The sequence below is a fragment of the Mytilus californianus genome, unplaced genomic scaffold (assembly GCF_021869535.1).
Source record: "Mytilus californianus isolate M0D057914Y unplaced genomic scaffold, xbMytCali1.0.p SCAF_30, whole genome shotgun sequence".
Lineage (NCBI taxonomy): Eukaryota > Metazoa > Mollusca > Bivalvia > Mytilida > Mytilidae > Mytilus > Mytilus californianus.
The window spans coordinates 1292778-1311886 of record NW_026262680.1 but is presented as its reverse complement, the minus strand read 5'-3'; the positions used below and the strand labels follow the sequence as shown (position 1 = coordinate 1311886).

The following is a 19109-nucleotide window of genomic DNA, read 5'->3' as shown; positions in this document are numbered from 1 at the left end:
CATACGATAAAAACATGCATTTAGTATATTTGTAAGTATGCATGAATTGGCATTGAGCATTTCAGTTGGCACAGTAGTCTAGTACAAAAAAATGGTCGTAAAATAACTTTAAGTTTGTCATTTTGAATGGTATTTAGGCAAATGAACTACCATTCTGACGGAATATATATCAAAAGGGATTGCAAAACGGTTGGTAAAACCACCACTTCCTGCATATTTCTAAATCATCATATATTGAGAAAAAAAATCACACAATTCTTTTACATTTCGTTATAATAAATGTATGTTTGTTTGATAAGACACTGTTTTGCTGCTTATATCATGTGCGTAATATTGTCAAATAAAACGACTTGCTTTCTGCCAAAACTAAACGTACTAACTATGAAAATAGAATGTCTAGAAAAATATGAAAATTTTCCCCAAATATAGTACATTTATTTTTAATTATTCCTTATTTATTATATAAATAGCATTTTGGTTGAACAGAATTCCATTGCTTCTTCTTTCGTTTGGTACCTTAACTATCTGTCTTTATATTTGAGATGATGGCAAACAAAAAGTAAAAATAACACTTTATTAAAATTGATGCGTCCGAAGCGCTTGTTCCATTCGAGACAAAAATATGAAATTTTATAATTTTATTTGAATCTAGAAACACTGTTGAGTTGTCTTTCTTAGACGCATCTATTCAAACCGGATATGTGAGACAGCAACAATTGCCTTTAAAGAAGTTGAAAAGAAGACAACTCGTTATTATGATGTAAAAATTTAAAATACATTTTTGTTTTATAACTATGTAAATAATCCACCTCTCATTTGCCTTTTCCGTTTACATTCCTTCATAATCGAATTGTTCGTGTCTTTTGAAAGTCAAACACTATTGTATTGATATTTTGATATCTTATCTCATTGTCGCATAGGCACAAAATGTATCAATTACTTGTAGTATGACTAATCGCTGTATTTGAATATAAAAAAAAAAAAAAAATCCATATCGGCGTTTGGTCACGAGTAGTCGTATTTCTAATATACATATAAAGGTTCGGCGATTAGTTATATTTTTTACTTTCTAGAAACACTGTATCAAAACTCTTTTCTGTATTAATATATCAATTCTGTCCAAAGAATAATTGTTTTTCACTTCCCATTTTGAAAAAAACGGAAATTCTAAACAAATATTGAGGGATTTCTTCTCCGATATCGTTTTCTGTAATGAATATGAGATAATTTGGATACAAAAATTCGGATACGGACAAAGCGTTAAATTATAGAAGTGAGATTTATCTAGGAAAGCATTTTATCTGTCGGGCATCGTCTACTAAATATCGTTGTGATGTTTCCGGAAACGCAATATATGCCAATGATGATGGCACAAGAAAACCAAACACAGAATTAAAACCAATTGTTCAGAATGTTTGGTTTCAAATTTACTTGCGATTTAGGCTCCAAGGCCATACAAAGATTACGGAGATTGCACTGACTCGGAAAAACAATAAAATTGAGAATGGAAATGGGGAATGTGTCAAAGAGACAACAACCCGACCATAGAACAGACAACAGCAGAAGGTCACCAACAGGTCTTCAATGCAGCGAGAAATTCCCGCACCCGGAGGCGTCCTTCAGCTGGCCCCTAAACAAATATATATACTAGTTCAGTGTTAATGAACGCCATACTAAACTCCAAATTGTACACAAGAAACTAAAATTAAAAATAATACAAGACTAACAAAGGCCAGAGGCTCCTGACTTGGGACAGGCGCAAAAATGCGGCGGGGTTAAACATGTTTATGAGATCTCAACCCTCCCCTTATACCTCTAGCCAATGTAGAAAAGTAAACACATAACAATACGCACATTAAAATTCAGTTCAAGAGAAGTCCGAGTCTGATGTCAGAAGATGTAACCAAAGAAAATAAACAAAATGACAATAATACATAAATAACAACAGACTACTAGCAGTTAACTGACATGCCAGCTCCAGACTTCAATTAAACTGATTGAAAGATTATGTCTTCATCATATGAATATCAGGCACAATCCTTCCCGTTAGGGGTTTAGTATCATACCATCATAACATATATGAGAAGAACATAACCCGTGTCATGCCAACAACTGGTTTTTAAATAAATGTGTTTAGTGCCGATGCAAAGACCCTATGAGTGAATCAATATTAACACCAAAATATGCAATCTTTAATGACCTGACAACAGTATCGTAACTATATCCCTTCTTAATAAGTCTATTTAAAGGTTTTGCTAGTTTCAGAGGTGAATACTGACATTTTCGTGCTTTATAAAGAATATTTCCATAAAAAATTGGATGTGAAATACCTGAACGTATAAGAAGTCTGCATGTTGAGCTATATTTACGAATAATGTCCTTATACCGATGATAAAATTTAGTAAATGTTTTGACTAGTTTGTGATATCGAAAACCCTGGTGTAATAATTTTTCAGTAATACATAAATTTTTCTCGTTAAAATCTAAAACATTGTTACATACACGAGCGAATCGTACAAGTTGAGATATATAAACACCGTAAGATGGTGACAAGGGAACGTCACCATCTAAAAATGGATAATTAACGATAGGAAATGAAAAATCATCTCTTTTATCATATATTTTAGTATTAAGCTTTCCATTAATGATATAGATATCAAGATCGAGGAAAGGGCAGTGGTCATTGTTAGTATTAGCTTTATTTAAAGTAAGTTCAACAGGATAAATTTCTTTAGTATACATACTGAAGTCGTCATTATTGAGAGCCAAAATATCATCCAAATATCTAAAAGTATTATTAAATTTGTGTATCAGATGTTGTTTCGATGGGTCTTTGCTGATTTTTGTCATAAATTGTAATTCATAGCAATACAAAAAAAGGTCCGCAATAAGTGGTGCACAGTTAGTCCCCATTGGAATTCCGATAACCTGACGATATACGGAATCTCCTAAGCGAACAAAAATGTTATCTAGTAAAAATTCAAGGGCATATATAGTATCAAAGCATGTCCAATTGTTATAGTTTTTTTGTTTATTGCTACTAAAAAATTACCTAAAAATGTTTGAACATATATATTCACATTCTGGCTTTTTAAATGCCCATTTAATTAGGTGTGTGATTTTTTTCTTAATGAGAATGTGAGGCAATGTGGTATATAGGGTAGAAAAATCAAAACTTTGAACAGATTCAAAATCACCAATATATGCATGTAATTTATCAAGTACTTCCAACGAGTTCTTGACACTCCAAAAGTAATTAATTCCACTATTTTCGAAGGCCTTATTTGAACAATTTATTATCAGGTTTTTGATTGTACCAAGTGTACTGGTAAGAAGAATAGACAATTTAGTAGTGGAACAATGGCTTGAAGACGAAATGAATCTATATTTGTAAGGTGTTTTGTGTAGCTTCGGAAGCCAATACATAGTTGGGACTTTCATTGTATTTGGTTCTGCTTGTAAAGCGGTATCTAAAAGTTTATGTTTGTTACAGATGTCCTTTTCTGAAAATGGAGTCAGTTGGAATGTTGGTGAATTGGTGATTTCTTTTTTCAGAACCTCAATGTAAAATTTACGTCAAACAATAATAATATTGTTAGCAGCTTTATCGGCCGGGACAAAAACAAATTCCTTGGCTAGTTCTTTTAGTTTATGTTTGATACGAGAAATAGGTTTATTGTGGTTATTGTTAAGAGTAAAATGTTCTTTAAAATGTTGAATACGTATATCAACTATGTTCATTACTGAATTAAAAAAAGAGTCCAAAGATTTTTTGTCAGCTTTTTCCCGTTTTATCCATTTCAAACAGTAAGTATGGATCGAGTCGTGGATGATATTACGACACTCATTCCAATTAATAATTGACGGGGGACGATATTTAGGTCCTTTACTGAGGAATGATTTTAACTCTCGGTCTTGAACGATGTTAAGATCTCCTGTTATAACATGGGAAATGGGTCCATAAATGTTTTCGGAATTACTGCAATTACATGAAGTAGGTGTATTTTCACTGATATTAACATCTTTTCACAATTGGCTATAATTAAACACAAATTTCCGGGTAGATTTCTTGTAAATATAACAAATAAGAGGGAGCTCAGTATTATCAAAATATCCCGGAATTTGTTCTTTAACAGAATGGTCGTTAAAAATACCGGCAATATTTACAAAATCAAAACCTTTATTGACATACTTTATTTTAATAAACTGTTTTTTATGATCTTCAGGGCGATCAATTTTGGGAAAAAGTTTAGAATAACAATATGCCATTATAATTTGAACGATTTCATACTTAGGACTGCTATATGAAATTGTGTTGCAATCCTCTAAAATTTTATTTAACTTATTAACCGGTAATGAACAGAGCTTTGTTAACAGATAATGTCTGCCGTTGTTTTTTGAAATAGAAATTAGGTCCGAAATATTGGTATGATTGGTACGAAATTTTCTTTGATTGCGAGTTTTTCTACGCCCATGAGAACGGTTTTTACGAACAGTTTTAGAAACTATATCCAAAATGTTAACAGAATCGGTTCTTGATATATTACCAATTCCCATGATATTATCATTAAGACCGAGAGGGTAGACTGTCTGTAATTTTTTAATCCAATTTAATTCAATTATTTTCCGTGATCGTACAAACTTTGAATGAGATTCACCAGGCTGCTTATTTACTACTTCTAAAGGTTGAACTGCTAAATATTTAATAGGATGATTGTGCTTCTTAAGGTGTTGATAAATGATACTTTTGAATTTATTGGGTCTTTTAAAACGATACAGATGTTCTTGAGTGCGTTTAGATAAATATCGTCCAGTTTCACCTACGTACTGAATATCGCATCCCGGTTTGTAATTTCAATTTTCAGAAAAAAAAAAATTCAAAAACCCTGAATTTCCATCAAATCATGATTTAATCTGAACTCATACTGTCTGAAAACTGCAGTACTTTTGGAAAATTCGTATTCATAAAGGAAAACATAAGTTACGTCCCTTAGAAAAAACTAATTTGTTTGAGATACATGTAAGGTAACTAACTAAACACTGATTTCTTAAATACGTATGCTTGTTCTTTTCTCTAACATCATAGAGTAAGCTGTCTTCTTTTTCGTTATACATTGATTACGTGTAATAAGAGATGTGCACCAAGTCACTATTTATAGAACATGGACGTTAATATCTGATTTCAATGTAGCAAGTATCATTCTTAGCGGTATAGTTGAAATCATCCCTTTAATATTCTACGTATGTCATCATGATTTTATTGACCACTATTAGATATCAATGTCACAGATGACCATGGATATATTACAAGTATAGTAGTCTTGTCGATTGTGACAGTACCGAATGAGAATTATATCCGAATTTGTACATGACATATGCACGAGCAACACGACGCTTGCTATTTGAGTAGGATCTACTTACCTTTCAAAAGTATTTGAGATCAACTCCGGCTTTTTTTTGTTGGATTCCTGTTTGTCAATCGTCAGTTTTATTTGCAGCTTTACGTTGATTGTTGTTTGCTTTCGTCGTTTTTTTCATTGTGTTGATATTTTTATGCCTGGTTTGGTCTGGTCCCTTGTATATCTCTTTCCTTTTGACGGTAAATATATGTTTATTTCACAGTCACATGCAGTTCATCATGATCCCTACTATATAACTTCCAACCTCAGCAGAATCATTAGCATCAGGCAGAACTTCATTATAACCAACTCCAATAAAGCAGTATTTCAAATATTTCAGGGACAACCAATGTAAAAATTATCATTAGATTAACGTAACGCACCAAAAAATTGCTCTAATGTATCGAGCATTTATTCTTGTCTGTCTATAAAAGTTTTAAATGGATTTGCTAAATCAAGTCAATATTATCTAAACAAAATTTAGAACATAACATAGACAATAATATTAGGGTCAAAGGCCATGGATCTTATGTTTATATCAAAATATGTTTAATTAAGGAGTTATGACTCGCTTCAAATACTTTTGATTAGAGCGCAACTAATAAACCATGTGCAGACAAACCATGCGGGTATAATTGTTTAAAGTACATAATTATATGACTTGTATTTCTAATGAGTCTTTTAAACTCTTGGTTGAAGCTACTGCCGGTGGAATGTTTCTTTTCGAAGATATTACAAGCCAAGTAGTGCTGAAAATAAATATCATTGAACCGTTTTCTTATGGTAAATTTACTCTTCATAAAGCTTTTAAATCACTCAAAATACTACGTTTTCTTTTACCCCATAGCATAGATGGCCTTAGCAAGTACTAAGTCACGATATGACATTTGTTTTCATTCGATCCGTTGGTTGATTACGTTTGAATTTGTCAGTTTCAATGGACTTCTTCTTTTTGAAATTATCTTTGATTTAAGTACTTGTGTTGATTAACCACACTTTCTTTTAATTTATGTTTTCAGTGCTCTATAAATGTCTGATTAATTTGGGTGTCGACTGTTTAGGATCGAGTGCCGCTGGTTTGTCTTGTGTAGCGTAAAACAAATAATAAAACTGATTCATTTTAATTTGTTTTGATGCACTGAAATACCGTTTGGTTAAAAGAAGTTTTGTTTTAGCACTAAATGGAAATTGTTGGTAAAGTGTTGAAATAATTTATCTACATATTCTCACATATCCTAAATATATATAAGACACTAGAAAAGGCTTTAAATTGTGAAAATAAACCACTTCTTCCTTATTACAGGCGCAACTGATTAGATATGCAAGATAGGCCAAGTGGCAGTTTTGATTTGATTTAGACGAAAAAGAAAGAAACAGATATAAGTTAAATCAATAGTGGTTTTCCTACATATGCATTATATATTTATCAGACATTACTTCCAGATGTCTAATGCTAATGATTCATACGCTATTTATATAATATTTGAATTTTTAATTATAAAAACATTTATAACGCTATGTTTTTGATATAAAAAAAACAAGATATCTCTTTTATATCTTATTTGAAAGGAGTAAGAAAATCCAAAAGGCAACTCAAATCTTGGGTAAAAAAACAAAACATATACAACATTTTATCACAGACTCCAAAGAAAAGTCAATCAGAGTAGAATACATATTAAGTGTCCGAACTTCGCTCACAAGGATCTGACCACTCTCTGTTCTACTTCCTGTTCTGGTAATCATTACATCAGCCAATAAAAATCTGCCTTCAAATTATTGAAGATGTGATTCATTACGACGAGACATCAAGGTCCCGAAAGATCTTTAAAACAGAATATGTAAAACTGAGCATTGTTAGATCCTTTTAATCCAAATAAAATAATAGGAATAAAAAATATGTTATACAACCAGATTGCAGAAAAAAATGCACAATTTCAATTTCAGCTTACATTATCTCAAATTTCTCTATAGCAGCTTCTACAATGCCTGTTCTGCTGCTGTGTTATGATTATTAAGTTAAACTTATTTTTTTAAGTCGTTACTTCATGTAATTTCGTATACGTACATACAATATGAAGATTATATTCTCGCGAATATCAATTAATCTACATTTTTTTTTTAGCAACTTTGGTTTTATAAATATATGAAGTATTCAGTTCTAAAGTTTAAACAACATCTTTAATTATGCAATATTGATCCAATTTCTACTTAATTATTTTATTTGATATGAAGAGGACGGTATCTTCGTTTACAAGTACATGAAGTATTCAATTAAAGTGTATGAAATTTGAAATGCGGATAATGAAGAGTCATTTAAAGTAAACGTTTGGGTAATCTTTTATCTTCCGTCTTCTTCTTTTTTTCTGTACATTCTTGTCCTCCTTTTTTCTGCTATACACGTGTGCGGTCATAAAGATTTTGTAAAAGGAGAAATTTGTTAAAAATAAAACGTATATGTAAGAGAACAAGTGAAATCTGATGAAATGAAAATGTGTTTAGTTGTGATATTATTTTGTCTATCATGCTCCTGCAATGGAAATTTGCTTGGTGAAAGTAAACAAAATTCTGTGGATGCTCAAAATAAGGGAGCAAATATCACAGATATCAAAATGGAGGTAAGCATTATGAAAGACAATTTCCATGCTCTACTTCAAAGAGTTTATAATAACGAAAATGAAGTTGCATTCCTGAAAGGTCAAGAACAACATTTTGAACATGAACTTGAAAACACTAGACGGATATTTTCATGTGAAATTGAAGGCATACGAGAAATCACTACACAATACGAACTTGAACTGAACGAAACAATTCGTTCTTGGACTACATTAAATGAAACAATACAAAACCTCAGTCACAGTGTCAGTCTGTTAGATACCAAATACTTGCTTCTAGAAAATGCGGAAAGTCATATCAGTAAGTCAGGTGTGTATATTTATAATTTGGTATAATCCACTGGCCTATTGAGTTTTTTTTTATATTCGTACACATTTATCTGATGACTATGAGCTATCTAGTATTTTAAGCGATTTGGTTTAATTTGAATATCTGTTCCAATAATTTACATTTTGAATTTGCAATGAACGTCAAATGGCAACATTTACTCAATCTTAAGGATGTTCGATAATCTTTTTTTTTTTTTATTTTTGTCAGATATTCTAAATCCTCTATTTTTATCCATGCAGCGCAATAATAAAACTTTGCCCGCTAACCCCTTCTATTCTTTTTATAATTTTATTGCATGAAGTATAAAAAGTCATTTTTGAAAATCTTATAAAATCCTTGTTATATTTTCATAGTTAAAGGAAAAGAGGCACCAATGTCACATGCATGAAAAATCTAGAGAGAGAAATTTCCATCCAAATTTTCAAATGATTATATCTCAAAATTAAGGACACGGACCTGCTATTATTTTCTGCTTTTTAAGGTCTGTTCTTGATATACTATCAATTTATAACAGTTTTTTAAAAAGATTGTTATTTTGAAACTGAGTAGCAAACAATCTTAATTATATTAAATTGGCCTGGATGTTTTAAGAGAAAAATTAGCAATAACATCTTTTTCAGACAATTATGAAACACAATAATGGAAAGGTCTTTTTCTCAAAAAAAAAAAGAAAAAAAAACAAAACATTGATGACATTTCGCACGATGCGTTTTGTACAATTATATGACTAGTTAAAACGTCTTTAATGTAATGCTGCTGGTTGTGTCGTTTTCAGTAAGCTTTTGAAATTCAAAATACTGACGCTACCGACACTTCTTATTACATATATTGATTTAGCTGGTAACTTAAAGTAAAATACAGTACACATCAATAGTTAAACTATAAATTGGTCTCTCCGGCTTAAAACTAAATGCTCTTATTATTTGTTTGTATTTATACGTTCAGAAGAAGCTTAGAAATATAAATTTACAAACACTCAAACTTTACCCAATAAATAATAGTTTCGGGTCAATTGTGACACATTTTATCATGCAACTAGAAGGCTCAAGGGGTTTTAATATAAATTTCTAAATAATGATATAAGAACGCAGAAGACATGCCAGGGTATCAGCTTTTACATGTCGAACACTGTTTGTAAGTGACATACATTTATATGATATAACATAATATTGTACAAACATGAATAAATGATAAAAATGAATATAAGTATCGCAAAGTTGAAGGAGTATACATATGTCAGTAAATTAAGTGAAAATGAACATCAGCTGAAACAAGGTAAATGTGAAGCTTATCGTAGATTGACCACGGAGGAGTCTGTAATTCAGTGGTTGTCGTTTGTTGTTGTATATCATCTTTGTATTTCGGTCATTGTTTTTGTACATAAATCGGGCCGTTAGATTTCTCGTTTAAATTGTTTTACATTTATCATTTCGGGTCCTTTTATTGCTAATAATGCGGTATGGGTTTTGTTCATTATTGAAGGCCCTACGGCTACCTATAGTTGTTAACTTCTATGTCTGTTGGTCTCTGATGGAGAGTTGTCCCATTTGCAATTATACTATATCTTCTTGTTTCTATATATCACTTCAAAGCTATGTACATGGCTTTTCTAAATGGAATGATTAAAACAACCGAATTACTCTTACAAATGGACTGCTCTTTTTAAAGTATTTTAGCCTAGTTTTGATGTTTGCAATGGCCTAATATATACATCGTTAAGTAGAACGAATTAAGTCATAATGACATAATGGTGGTATCAGAATTACATACATAAAATACTTAAACAGTCCGGACTCTATAGACTCTTTCAATCTCAGTGTGGGCAAGATTAGATAAAGTTCAATCACATAACTAATTTTTTATGAATTTTATATGCAATGATCAATAGATATACAATGTTTACTAATTGGGGACTGTTGCTTAACACATGCCATGCAAAACGCCTTCCAAAAAAAAACCTCAGTCGGTAAATTATGATTAACTGGAAATTTGAAAGATTCATAAATGAAAGCATTATTTTTGCAAACTAAGACTTTATCAAAGTAAGTTCAGTTTAAGGAAAATATCGTCGATACAATGATTGTCATTTAGACTGGTACTTTACCGCGAATATTTTCTTCAAATCAGGTTAAATATAAATGTTAACTTATAAATTCTTATTAAGGTGGAACATAACACTACAGGGAGATGACTCTGTAAAAATCAGCTGAACGTTTTAATCACGTTCTATTTTTAAGGAAATATTAAGCTTCTGAATGATCAAAATTAGTGTTTGTCAAACTGCTGTATATCCAATGAAACTTTTTCCGATAAAGTGTGTGGATCAAGTTTTTTTGACAATGGGTCAAAGTAAATATTTTGTCAAAATTTTATGACAATTAAACGAGCCAATTTAATTTCAGTCAAGGTGTTTGATACCACCATAAAGCTTTGATTTCATTTGAACAAAACTTAAACGTAATCGAAGAACAATGTCTAATACGAATGCACTGTTAAAATTTCCCTTTTTTTATCATGACATGCGGTTTTTAGTTAAAAGAAAAAATGAAAAAATTTGTTGTCAACTGAAATAATTCAAACAAAACTTTCAACTTTCAATTGAATTTCATGTTAATCTATCAATATTAAACTTCAGAGACATAAGGGAAAAAGTAGCATAGCACATATAGAATCTGCTTCAAAATGTAAATTCCTATAAAAAGTAAAATAACAAAAATATCGAACTCCAAGGAAAATTCAAAACGGAAAGTCCCTTATCAAATGGCAAAATTAAAAGCTCAAACACTTCAAACGAATGGAAAACAACTGTCATATGCCTGACTTGGTACAGGCATTTTCCTTAGTAGAAAATGGTGGATTGAACCTGGTTTTATAGCTAAGTCAAATTAAAAAACATCCATAATAGATGGGGAAAAAAGAATTACAGTTTGAAGCCAATTTTTCATATCCAGATTTTTATGTTTTGACCCAAATAATAATTTAGGACATAAAAATGACCAAAGGTCAAACTTCCTCTGAAATAAAATACTTCATTTTATTTTTAAAATGATTTTTAGAAATAATCTTGATGTTTGTTTTTACATCTGACTAAAAAACTTACCAGCAAGAGTACGCACATAGAGGAAAAACAATTGGCCTTATTGTCTGTGATGGATGGACGTCCAAACAATTGCTTTATGAGTTATCATGGCAGTTACGGGACTCATTAAAACATTACAATTTTTAGAGTATTATATTACAAACAATTTCTTCATTTTAGAATGTAATTATCTTTCTAGTTGATGGTAAATGGACAGCGTGGGTGGAAGAACCATGCAGTGTCACGTGTGGTGTTGGTGTCCGTTTACGTCATCGTCAGTGCTCTAACCCGTATCCCAAAAAAGGCGGGAAGAAATGTACAGGAAATGATAATGAACAAATCACGTGCACACAACCTAGCTGTTTACCAGGTGATTTTGTTTTAGAATTAAATATCTTTCACAGATGAACATATAGTGTAAACGTCAAATAATAATTTGTACAACATACCTCACTTAGAAAAAAAGATTTGCAATCCAAAACAATAAGTCGAAGAACACAGACAACACCGTGTCATGCCTGTCCAAAAGTAAATCCACGAAAAGCATAAAACAGATCAAAAACACTTCTAAAAAAACACGGAAAGCACAAACATTTTCTAGAAGCGTTACCGTTTCCTGCTCCAGAACCTGTCGAATTGGTTATGGCAAGTAATTATTCGTGGATAAGTCTGATGTCATAATCAAAGAGACTAAGACGTCTCATTATTCATCGTGTATTAAACAAAATAACAGTTATTCCAACTCGAAGCAACAGGAACTACCAAGGATTTGTTTAAACCATATTTTGTTGATAAATTTTAAATAAGATATTGTTTCTCCCTATTCAGAAAAATTATTCTAGTCTGTTAAAGGCGAAATAACACAATTTAGATAACGTCATGATTTTCTATATTCTATTTGACTCACGTTAGTTATCAGTGTTCTTAGATATACAGAACATTCTAAAACGAATAAATTTGATATATTCGTTTTGGAACCTGTCAAAAACAACCAAATGGTTGCCAGTTACATCTTTAAATTTATCAATATACCTTAGCTATATTTGATTATTCATTTAGGTCAATTTTAGTCATATAGCTCTGGTAGTGTATACTGTCAGGTTATCAGATATTTTGTTTTGAGCGTTCCTGGTGAAGATAAATCCAGACATGCGCTTCTGACGCACAGGATTTAAAATCTGTAATTCACAAGCACTGGGTCGATACTCTGGTGGTTGACTGTAAATCCCCGTGTGTATCATTAGTTCAGTAGTCAGTGCTCCAGCAGCCGGTTGTACAAACGTGGCGTTAGCCTAATGGGTCATTAAGTCTTCATTAAGCCTTTATGATTCATTAGGCTAATGAAGACTTAATGACTTATTAGACTAATGACACGTTCGTACAACCGGCTGCTGATAATACATGATTTATCATTTGGAAAGTACTAAAATACTAAGAACGTGTTCCTTTATTCATATAAGGTTTAGTTTTCTATGTTGTGTACTGTTTTTGCCTATTGGCATTTTTCTTTTTAAGTCATGGCGTTGTCAGTATATATTCGACTTATGAGTTTGAATGTCACTTTGGTATCTTTCGCGTCTCTTTAATAACATACTTTCCAAAATTTGACGTTGATAGGTTAAGAAATTACTCAGATACTTAGGTTCGAACTCTTTCAGTCAAAGTTGCCCATAGATATATTTAGATATCTTTTTATGTTCCTTTTTGGTGATCTAGCTAATAAAGTGTTTCTATGTATTCATGCATCCCTGGTTACCAAATGTCAAGATTGAGCCTTGCTGATAAACGTAAATCCAGGATACCGCTTCGGAAGCACTAAATTTTAAAAGCGTTATTTTCTTTTACTAGCACTGATAGATACCACTGATGGTGGAATGTAAGTCCCCTAGGGTATCATCAGTTAAATAGCCAGTGCTACGGTACTGTCAAGACTTAGAACATATTTTCTGAAATTCATCCAAGAAAAATGAAGAAATTACTTATCTACTCAGGTTCCAAAATTCATCAGGCAAAGTTGACCTTTTATGAATTTGGCTATTCTGTGTAGGTCCCTTTTGGTCAAATAGTTTCGAAAATATCTACATATTTATACATCTGCGGGTTTCAAATGTTTAAGTGTGAGCGTTTCAAATGAGTTGCAAAGTTTATAATTTTTTGTTATAATAGTCTGACGTCTTATGAGTTGGTACCTAGTGAAGCATAATAAATTTTACTTTTTTCATTTGTAAATATATCAACACGATCAATTTGAGATGGGGTTTTTTTATCAAAAAAAACATGAATGCAATTGATAGGTTACAAAATGCTTTATTTCCAACAATAGGAAATATAATGCTTTGATTACAAAAATCCAGAGTTTAACAAAGTTATTTTGTTTTTCATTGACAGTGGACACATTAGAATGCCATGGGGGCTGGATAAAACGTGATGATTTTGGCGCAAGTTATTGCTTTAGTAATAAATGGAATACATGGGACGAAGCACAGGTAATTATGAAAATAATGATCTATGCAGTTGTTATCGAATAGTCCGTTTGTATGTATGTTGGCGTTTGTTTTTGTTGCCGTTCAGTGTTTCTGTTGTTCCGTTGTTTTCCTCTTAAAGTTGATGTGTTTCCTTCGGTTTTAATTTGTAACCCGGATTTGTTTTCGCTTAATCGATTTATGATTATTGAACAGCGGTAAACGACTTGTGCCTTTATTTATTCATAATTGTATTCTGTCGACGCGCCCGGTCTCCATCCTTTTAGGGTTCATGCGATTCCTTCCGTTACTGTCTGTTGCCTTGATTTGTCTCTTTGTAATCGATAAAAGAGATTTGAACATCGGTGAAATAATGTCGCCTTAATTCACAAAAGCTTCATGATGAATTCTAAGAACCCTGATGGCCGTCCGTACATCTGACCATTCTTCTATCACAAATCATTTCCCATCCCTATCGTAAAGACCATTCAGTGTTAACAAATATAACGCTGCATGATTTATTTTTAAACTTTAGTACCTGCGACACAAACAATGTTGGAAAATTCGCTCTGGGGTTAGAAATGTAATTAAATGTTTGACAATCTCTGTTTATACCTTTATACAATTAGAAGCAAAAGTGATGGTTTTTATGCTTGAGTTACACCATTCGAATGTACAACCAGTAAGATTGAGATGTGTATTTTATTGAAGGTCACAAACTTAAATAAACTTTATAAAATTTGCTCTAAGGTTATTGATCATCAGTGTCCGTTCTATATCTTCGGATCTCTTAGAGTCATACAGTGACACTTTATATCATATTCGCCACTAAATATATTTTGAATAGTGTTGAACTCTTCCTCAAGATGACAAAAAGCAACAAAAAAAATAACAACATAGCATCAAATGCAGACCTTTTGTTAAAAAATATAAACAAAAAAAATCAAAAGAATAATTCCACCTCATGAAAATCCATAAGTATGCGACCTGGTAAGTGATTTCAGTTGGAGGAGATTGTTTATATACACAGCGTACTATTAAAAACGTCAGCTGAAAAGTTAAAATAGATGAGCAAATGCAAGATGCAGATCAATATGTTTACTGATATGCCCTTAAAAAAGGAAAAGCTTTACTGGTTCCAAGTAACCTAATTACGTACATCATTTGTGTTATTAAGAAATGAAATCAAACAGGAAATCGTTATTATACAATTGCACTTGTAATTGATACTAATCTATATATTTTTATCTATATATATTTATATCCGGGTTATATGCCCATCGGAAATCTTTGGAGGTCATGTCGATGGTTAATTAGTTGCGCCCTGTTTCAAAATGTTTTTACTCTTTACGGGAGTTGTATCAATTTAGTACACATGAATCGGCAGCTAATGTCGCTGTACACAGAATTATATTTTTCTTCATGTATATGCTTTTTTGTTGGTTTTGGAATATTTGTATTTGAACAAAAAAATGAAAATGTTGTTTCAAAATAAAATGTCAAAATAAAAATGCATTTGTCTTGTAGGAGCAATGCGGAACACAGAACGCATCGCTTGCAGATATTTATTCTGAGAATGAAGCCTTGTGGCTGGCTGATTATTGTCGTACACATTCAGGTTTGTGGTTTATTGAAGCATTCTGCGCTCAAGGATAGACAACACATTACTTGCTACACCTTCTGCACACTATACATCGCCACAATACAACTAGGACGAAGGTATCAAATGCTTTAGAAAGACATGTTTACAATTCAAAATTGAATTGGCCGAATGATAAACGATGTGGTATTGAACAAAAATGAACGTTAGCTTGTGATATAAACATAATTGTTTTATAATAATACCATTTCATTCAAGTGTCTTTCACAAAACTACAATTCAGTCATGGAGATTGCTATCAATCTTATTACAATACTTAATTGGTTGATTGATTGTTTGTTGTTCAACGCCACTTTCAACACTTCTGTGCTATTTCGTGGCGGTCAGTTTTTATTGGTTTGGAAGCCGGAGTGTCCGGAGAGAACCACCGATCTACGGTAGGAAAACTTACAATCTTAGTCAATTAATATTAGAGTCGAGCGTACCTGTCACGTGCGGGATTCGATCTCACAACCCCAGTGTTGACATCCTAGTGATACAGTAGTTCGACTACTTAGACCACTCGGTCATCGAGGCCCCTATAGTACTAAAACATGTTAAAGACTTCTAATCTACAGTAAAAGGATAAACTATGATATTTTTTTTAAATTGAGGACTAATTATAGTAAAAAAAAGAACAACAACAACTGATGTGTTAATTACCAATCTCTTTGTCGTCTTATAATATTTAATTTGTAATCAAAATTCTGATTATAACGTATGCCCGTCTATTTGCTTACATCATATGATGACATCATATCACCGTGTAAATCCATTTTCAATGTACTATTGGTTCCCAGTATATTACCAATGGTTCGTTAATGACCTACTGATCTATGTTATCACATACAATTTCTTTGGTCAAGATTTATATTGGTTAATTTCATATTTCACTTTGTAAAATCTACTGATCTGGTCATTATCAATTTTCATTTATTAATGGCAAACTGCTAATGTATTATCAACATGCACAAGAATATTTAGAGCATATACTTAGAAAGAATATATGAAAGTTTAGGACAGTTCGTGTGAACTATAGTTTTCTTTTCATTTCTAAAATCGGTAACAACAAACACATTGATGGAACGTGAAACATAGGAAATTTGTAAGAAATTTAATCAGAGAGCAACAAAAAATACAAATAAGAAATTTAAAGGTAACCGTTTAGATTTTCAACGATAACCCTGTCTCTGTTCAATATGTCAAAGTCAGCCATCTTAACCCTACTCCATTTTATATAAGGTTTGAATTGGCTTAGCAGAAACTTTTGCACATTCCCCCGAATTCTCCAAATCACAAAAACAACAAATACAAACGAACACATTAAGAAAAATACTGACGAAATTTCTGCTTAAGACATTCATTTTAATTTTTATCATCATGGGTGAGGTTTCATGTAGCATGAAATACATAACACTTGAAGCATAGCAGGTAATCACTACAGATCAACAGCATTTTGTCATTTTCATTCCTGCCAACGAAAAGTAAACCTCATATTCAATAAAAGAAAGGACTGCAAAAACTAGTTTTTCATTGCATTGTTAGTTCAAGTTTTCAGGCTACAGAAACATGTGGCGTCGTTTAACTAGTTCTTTATTTTGATCTTTGCTACACTTTATTTAATCAGATGCTGAGAAAAGGGTACATTAGGAAAATTCAAAGAATAATCGGTATACATGGTATAGGAAAATCGGTTTAATATGTACTAGCGTTAAGGTAGATTACACAACTTAGGTAATCGTAACAATAATAACAATCATGAACAATATGGAATGAAATAATGTTCGGAGGAAATGAAACCAAGGTCAAAATAATTGACCTGCTAATACGTTATCGTTCTGTCCCACAACTTAACGGTATGGCAGTTAAACAAATAGCATATAATGGAATTGTAGTACCTAGCTGAATAGTTTCACACTGTTTAAAAAACAACGGAGTATTATTGCTACATTGTACTGTGCATTTTGCCTAATTTGGTTTTTTTCGCCAACCTATATTCAGATAAGTTTATAATTACTGATATGTTGACTACATACTAATTTAAGCACTATTTTGATTACATTTTATTAATGTGTTTAAATCATAATGATTTGTTTAAAAAGTAATGATAAATTAACAACTTACTGGTCAATTTATAACCTATGTTGGGGATAAGTTCCTAAGACTGCACCTTAATGAACCCCAAGAGGAAGTCAACATATGATATTCATCAAAAGATTAAATTAAATTGATTTTTAGCTTGTTGAATTATGTTTTTCCTACATTACACTTAAGCTACACAAGTACAACATATATATTTAAATAAAACAACAAACAATATATGACCAACAAATAAAAATGTTTAAAGACACATGACTACCACAGACGAGAGTTCCCTTGTTTTGTAGTTTTACTCATCAGCTTATCTAACTCAGTAGGAAAATGAAGAAGATACAGCTAAAACAACTCTTTAATTTCTATCCTACAGACCACAAAAACAAAGATAGACGTCTTCCAAAAAAGCATTTAAAGGATATATTGCAATTGAGCTAAAACGATACCTAATATCAGTCATGTTTTTTAAACACAGGAACAAAAGAATATGCCCCTTAACCTCTGTATAAGTCCTTACGTTTAAAACAACTCGCTTACCTTACTTCAGATCTATTGTTTAACGAAATCAAATACCGTATATGTTTAAAAATTATTGTCAAAAAGACCTTAATCTCCTTTTCTTTATTTTGTTGCAGGAACAGATTTCTGGATTGGCGGAAAGAGTGACCATGGTATATACAAATGGTTTACTTACGATGGTCAAACCACAAATATGAACTATACACGATGGGCAAAAGACATGTCACAGGCTTTTACGTACGAGTGTGCTGAGTTATGGGAAGACTTCGAGTACAAATGGTACAGCTACGATTGTGATACATATTACAATTTCATATGCAAGACGTATGTTTGACATCATGTTCATTGTTGTCTTCTATCATTTTACTGCTAATTGGCTGGTTATAATTGAAGAAATCCTAGTTATACTACAGCTCATAACGCAGTTTAAAATGATTATACTGCAATCAAACTTTACTGATTTCAAAAATTTAACATGATTATACAATATCTAATTTAGAATAAAAAAAAAGCTAAAACTGATATTAGATATATTAAGAAAATATAGTAAAAGATGCATATATTACATGTATTATAAAAAGATATCAGCTTCAAATATAAAGACGTTTTTTTAAACAAAAAAGAAAATAGAAAATATTATTTATGTTTAAGTCATTGTTTTGATTGTATTGATATTTCATGGCAAATAGCAAATGACAGGTTGTAACGTTGCCTTCCATAAATGCCATATATTGATTTATTGTTGTAATCACATCTTTTTTTATTGCTGTAACCTGTATTACATAGACTACACTCATTTGATTCGTATGTATATTTCACATTTATAGTTGACCTCCGTAAATTTTACGAACGCCATCACGAGTTGGTTGACCATTATGGAATAACCGTTTCACAGATGATATCGGATATGTTCCTTATGTCGTAACTACAATACCCTCCCTTTTCACGAATGTGACTTACCGAATTAGACTATT

General features: G+C 31.7%; 1 protein-coding gene across 2 annotated transcripts; it reads left to right on the top strand.

Moving 5' to 3' along the window:
- The first annotated feature begins 7686 nt into the window (after positions 1-7686).
- On the top strand, positions 7687-18874 carry LOC127736387 (uncharacterized). Of its 2 annotated transcripts, none has more exons than XM_052246903.1 (5): positions 7687-8312; positions 11621-11791; positions 13810-13907; positions 15411-15501; positions 18252-18874. In XM_052246903.1, the coding sequence occupies exons 1-5, from the start codon at positions 7883-7885 to the stop codon at positions 18467-18469; spliced, it is 1008 nt and encodes a 335-aa protein (XP_052102863.1). In that variant the 5' UTR covers positions 7687-7882; the 3' UTR covers positions 18470-18874. The 2 variants fall into 2 exon arrangements, with proteins under 2 accessions (XP_052102863.1, XP_052102862.1); XM_052246902.1 differs by having other exon boundaries at positions 7688-8321.
- The last annotated feature ends 235 nt before the right edge of the window (positions 18875-19109 follow it).